Genomic DNA, 6,447 nt, shown 5'->3' with positions numbered 1-6,447 from the left:
TCTTTGGTGAAGTCTTTATTCATGTCTTCTGCCCTTGTTTTAGTTGGATTATTTGTCTTTTTGTTGTTGAGGTGCTGGAGTTTTCTATAAATTCTGGAGATAAGTCCCTTGTCAGATATCAGACTTTGTTTCTTGTATTCTGATTATGTTATCAGAAAGGACCAGTCCCTGGAGAGGGATATCATGGTTGTTACAGTAGAGGGTCAGTAAAAAAGGGAAAGGCCCTCAATGAGATGGATTGAAACAGTGGGTACAACAATGGGCTCAAGCATAGCAACAACTGTAAAGATGGCATAGGAACAGATAACGGTTTCATTCTGTTATACATAGGGCCATTAGGAGTTGAAATCTTATGAAGGTACCTAACAGCAACAACAATATATGTTATATGTTTTAATTTCATGTTTTCTCATTCACTCTGGTCCTCACAAAACCTTTTAGGATCAGAAATTTTTATAACCCAACCATTTCAATTGTTATATGTTCCAGGGAACAAAGATTTATAGTTTTATTTCATTTAAATTTGACTTTACTGTTCATTTAGTTATAAACTGTTATAACTATTTGCTGTGATTTACACTTACTCTCTATATTTTACATAGTTATCTTAAATTTCTAATATCTAAAGTTGCTACTGACATAGTTCATGAAAAATTCATGTCTTTTTCTATCCAACAGACTTTTATTGGGGACATCCTTTTGCTTGTTAATCCATTCAAGGAGCTTCCAATTTATTCTACCATGGTGAGTATAAAATTTATAGTATTGTTGAAGAATGTTGAGTTACACTCACTAATATGATTGTTTGTACCAAATGATAAAGAAAGAAAACTGAAATAGCAATTAAGTCATACTTCTTAGAAATAAAAATAACTCTAAATTGAATTGTTTCATGCTAGTACCAATAATTTATTCTGAGGCAACTGAAAATTATATTTATTTTATCAGAAGTTTCTTCTGCACTTATAATATGCAGTTCTTATGTAATTGTAGTCACTAGACAGAAATCTAAAATTAAATAAATTAATTACAATGATATATTTTCCATACATTCTCAACTAATTCAAGATCAGTTAGTAGAGAGTCATTATTTGAACACCATGACTTGTTGTTGAAGAAGTTCTATGATGTTAAAATTATGAGAAAAAGAAGGGGTAATATTGCATTTGTATATATCCCCAAATAATTTGCCATTTTTAACTATGAGCATTTCTGTAACAATGAGAAATTACTTTCAGGAAAGTATTAATTATAATGGATGAGAGAAATAAACATAGGAGTGCTCTCTCTCTCTCTCTCTCTCTCTCTTTTTAATGTAACCATAAGTACAGTTCCACTGAGTAGCAGAACCCTTGATAAGGAGAAGGAACAATATGTTCCTGAAGAAATTTCACACTGTAAGGGAGGAAAGTAAGGAGTGAGACAGAGACAAACAGATGGATGGACGAGTGCATGGATGTAAGGGAGATAGATTACTCAGACAATCAAATAAAAATTCTCACAGAAATGCCTCATGAAACCAAGATTGTGCCCTTTAATGCTCCGTGCTCCACCTATCTGACAAAGATTCTGTATCCGTTTTTTTTAACACTGTGTTGAAACTTCTCTACTCATCTAATTCCATGCAAAATTACCCCAACCCATCCTCTGGGCAATCTAAGAATATGTGGGAGAATGGTAGACTACGGCAAGAAGAATTACCCTTTGTCATTTCATGAGTTTTATCAGAGGATTAAAATTAATCTGATATATGATTATTAAATAGTTTGAGAGAAGACTTCATACTGTGCCTGTCACTTTGCTGTTGAGCCGTAACTAGTTTCTTAAAAATATGTTTATTAAAGTCTAATATACATACCGGGAGCACCAGTGGCATAGTGCCTAAGGCATTTGACTGCTAACCAGAAGGCTGGCAGTTCAAACTCACCAGCCACTCCTCGGAAAGAAGATTGGGCAATCTACTTCCATAGAGATACTGCCTCAGAAACCCAAGAAGAGGTCGCTATGAGTGGCAATTGACTCGAGAGCAGTGAGGGTTTTTTTTTTTTTTTTTAATATACATATTATAAAGTATACCAATCTCAAGTGTTCTGCTCAATTAACTTCTACAAAGTAAGGATATTCTTGAAACCCTGATGCAGATCAAGAAATAGAACATCCGTAGCATCTCAAATGTCTCCCCATGTCCCACCTCAGCTACTACACATCTACCCAAAGGTTATCATTGTTCTGATTGTTATCACTGTTTACATGTATGAACGTGGATGAGTGGAATCATACAAGGTATTCTCTTTTATATTTGGTTTCTTTCTTTCAATATTAAGGATGGGGGATCCATCTGTGTTTTTGTGCATAACAGTTTAGTGTTTTTTCATTTTTTATAAAATTACTTTTTATGAATGTGTTGTTGTTGTTGTTATGTGCCGTTGAGTTGGACCCGACTCATAGCGACCCCCTCCTTGGGTTTCCCAGGCAGTGTCGCTATGGAAGTAGATTGCCCTATCTTCCTTCCGAGGAGTGGCTGGTGGGTTTGAACCTCCAGCCTTCTGGTTAGCAGTGAAGTGCCTTAGGCACTACGGTACCAGGGCTCCCTTTTATGAATATATGACAAGTTAAATAACAATTGTTGGAAATTTCACCTCTTTCCAGTTTGGGGCTAGGATGTTACTGCTATGCGCATCCTTGTACTTTTTAGATAGAGCATGTACTGCTTCTGTTGGATAGATACCTAGCAGTGGTTTAGGTGTCGATGATACATTTTCTGATTGTGTGTGTGTGTATGCATGTGTGTTTGCCTGAAGAATTTTTCCTTCATCTTCATCTTTAACAATATTTTCACTGCTTATCAAAACTTTAGTTGAAAGTTATTTTCTTTCAGCACTTTAAAGATATCATTCCATTACTTTCTAGCTTCAATTGTGTTTCCTGAAAAACAGCTAGTAGTCTCAGCATTGCTCCTTCAAAGCTAATGTTGTTTTGTTTTCCTGCACGTTTCTATAAGTTTTTAAAATTTTCTCTTCTTTTTTTTTTTTTTTTTTTGCCATTTGCATGCATTAAAGTGTGGTTTTGTTTTCATCGTGAATATTGTAGCTTTTCATGTGCTTCTCTATGTATTTGTCAATTTGGAAAATTCTCAAATGGTAGTTTTTCAAATGTGTTATTTTCTTATTCTGAGACTCAAGTTACCTACATATGTCTCTAAGTTGTTTACTTTTTCCCTTTCTTTTTGACCTTTGTTGGTTTCTTTCTTAAAATATAAATACATATTGCCTACCAGTTTTGCTGGTTATTACTTCTTTCTTTTCTTATTTTGTATCTTCGTATAATCTATTCAATTATTTTATTTATCAATCCTGGAATTTTCATTTTATACTTGTACATATTCTAATTCTCTATTCTAATACTCCCATGTTCTCACTATTTTATTGAATAAGTTAATCCCTGTTATTTTAAAGTCTGTGTCCAAAAACTATAAGATCTGAGTCTGTTTCTAATGTCTGTTTATTTCTCTGTTATTTTTGTACTGTATGGGCATATTTATTGATGTTCCTGGAAAATATCAACTGAATATTGAAACTTATATATGAAGAATTCCATATTTTCAGAGACATGAATGATGTTATTTTCTTCCAAATATGATTTTATTGTCTTCTAGTAAGCAGATAATTATTGGTATATCCAGTTAAAGCTTATTTGTTTAATTGTACTTGTTTATAAAACTTGTGCTTTTATAGGTCTTAACTGAGAAATTGGAGTTATAGATCTATTGAGATTTTTTTCTCTTGCTGAACTGAAATTTGTATCACCCAGCACTATGACACTGCTGTCCAAAATTTCTTGTTGGACACTTACTGTATTCTTTATGAGTCCTCTGAGTTTTATTCAGTCAATTATGATGAGAATATAATTAGTAAATATCTGATTTGACTCAGTTCATTTGTTTTGATTTTTATTATGATTTGGGTGAAAGTTTACAGAGCAAATTCATTTTCCATACAGCAACTCACATACATTTTGTCTCATGACATTGACTGCTATTCCCCACAATACAACAGCTCCCCCCCACACCTCCTCTCCATAGTTACCTCTTCCCTGTGTCCTTCAGTCCCATGTGCTCTTGGCCCCTCAGCTGTCTCCCTATCTATATACAGTGCCTCTGTTCTCCCATGATTGATCTCTCCAAGGAGTGTATCTACCTAATGTAAATGTTCAGCTCATGTGTCTGTCTTTTGTTTGGATGGAAGCCACAGGAGTAGATTCAATTTCAGACCTGAAGGGCAGCTAGGGGCCATAGTCTCAGGGATTCATTCCATCAGGCTCTATCAGACTAGCAAACCTGATCTTTCTTTCTTTTTTTTTTTTTTTTTTAATGATTTTGAGTTTTGTTCTACATTGTTCCCCATACTATCCAGGATCTCCTACATAGATCCCCCTGCTAGGGGTTGAGAGTGGTAACTGGGCACAATCTAGTTCTTCTGGTCTCATTGTCATATAGGCTAAGGATCGCACGGTGTATCAGTCACTTCAACTAATTGTTCCCATGAATCTTTGGTTTTCTTCATTCTTTGCTCTGGACAAGGAGAGACCCATCATTGCATCTAGATGGCCACTTGCAAGCTTTTAAGATCTTGGTTGCTACTCACCAAACTAGGATGTGGAGCAATGTTTCTGTGTAGTATGTTATGAAAATTGAGCTTGATGTCCCCTGTGACCATGGTCCTGAGCCTACAGGACCAACTACTCGCTCCCTCTGGGTAGCGGGCTATGGCCAAGAAGTGATTACATCCTTTTTCCTTGTCACCTTTACTATATGTCTGGAAATTCTTACAGAACACACAAATACACTTGTAGAAATATTGTCTATCAACCCTATACATGATCTTGGACACACTTCCACCTGCATAGACATATCTAATAGTTCAGCTTGTCCATCCATCTATCCACCCATATATCAATGCTGCCATCACTGACAAAGCAGTATTATATTTACAGAACGTTTCTTCTTTGTTTCTGTACCTCCCATTCACCTCTCTGTCTTCCTTTTCTTCAGTGCCATCATTTTGCTCATTCAGATTAGTACATTCCCCTTTCCTTCACCCAAATCAACACTTGTCTCTACCCATCCAGCAGTGTTCCCTCCCCTCCCCTCTCACCCTTGGTAACCAACAAAGAAAATTTCCTTCCATATAGAAACCTTTCTTTGACTTTCTACAATATGGACTAATAAAATATTTGTCCTTCTGTGATTGATTTATTTCACTCATATTATGCAGTTTTTTCAGTTTCTACGTTATTCTTTAGAGTTGCATAGTATTCCATTGTGTGTATGTACCATAGTTTGGTTATCCATTCTTCAGTTGATGGACACCTAGGTTGTTTCCATCTTTTGGTTATTGTAAATAGTGCTGCGATGAACATGGGTGTGCATGTCTGTTCTTGCCTGACTCCCACTTCTTTAGGATATATGCCTAACAACGGAACGACTGGGTCAAATGGTATTTCTAATTCCAACTTTTTAAGAAATCACCATACTGCTTTTCACAGTGTTTGTGTCAATTGACAGTCCCACCAGCAGTGTATGAGAGTCTCCATCTCTCCGTATCCTCCCCGGCATTTGTTATTTTCTGTCTTTTTGACCTTTGCTACTAGTGCTGGGACAAAATGGTATCTCATTGTTGTTTTGATTTGCATCTCTCTAATGGCCAATGATCATTAACAGTTTTTCATGTTTGTTGGCTGCCTGAATATCCACTACAGTAAAGTGTCTATTCATGTCTTCTGCCCATTTTTTAATTGGATTACTTGTCTTTTTGTTGTTGAGGTGTTAGTTTTCAATAAATTTTAGAGATAGATTTCTTGTCAGATATGTCATTGCCAAATATTTTCTTCCATTTTGTAGATTCTCTTTTGACTCTTTTGGAGAAGTCTAGGGAAGCACATAATAATGTAATTTTTAGAAGGTCCCATTCATATAGCTTCTCTTCTGCTATTTATGCATTTTGGGTGATGGCATGATAGTCTATTTATGCCATTTATTAGGACCCCTAAATATTCCCTAGTTTTTCCTTGAGGAACTGTATAGTTTAGGGTTCACATTTAAGTCTTTGATCCATCTGGAGTTAGTTTTTGTATATGGTGTGAGGTACAGATCTTTTTATTTATTATTATTTTTTTTTTTAAATTGTGCTTTGGGTGAAGATTTACAGAGCAAATTCAATTTCCATAGAGCAGTTCACATACATTTTGTCTCATGACATTGACCAGAGGTCACCACAATGTAAAAGCTCCCCTCCCACCTTCTCCCCACAATTACCTCTTCCCAGTGTCCATCCCTCCATGGGCTCCTGTCCCCTGAGCTGTCTCCCTGTGCATAAGCAGCCCTTCTTTCTCCCATGATTGTTCTCTCCAAGGAGTGTATCTACCTCAGGTAAATGTTCAACTCATATA

General features: G+C 35.8%; 1 protein-coding gene across 1 annotated transcript in view; it reads left to right on the top strand.

Annotated features, from left to right (window-relative positions):
* MYO16 (myosin XVI) overlaps positions 1-6,447 on the top strand; it is a 974,663-nt gene that overhangs the window by 331,174 nt on the left and 637,042 nt on the right. Inside the window, exon 11 of the mRNA XM_007938926.2 lies at positions 679-744. Coding sequence (XP_007937117.1) covers positions 679-744 — 66 coding nt within the window. The remainder of the gene's footprint in view (positions 1-678; positions 745-6,447) is intronic.

This window comes from Orycteropus afer, unplaced genomic scaffold (assembly GCF_000298275.1).
Source record: "Orycteropus afer afer isolate SDZICR_OR568_19922 unplaced genomic scaffold, OryAfe1.0 scaffold00055, whole genome shotgun sequence".
Classification (NCBI taxonomy): Eukaryota; Metazoa; Chordata; class Mammalia; order Tubulidentata; family Orycteropodidae; genus Orycteropus; species Orycteropus afer.
The sequence above is the reverse complement of the archived record's forward strand: the minus strand, read 5'-3'. Positions and strand labels throughout refer to the sequence as shown.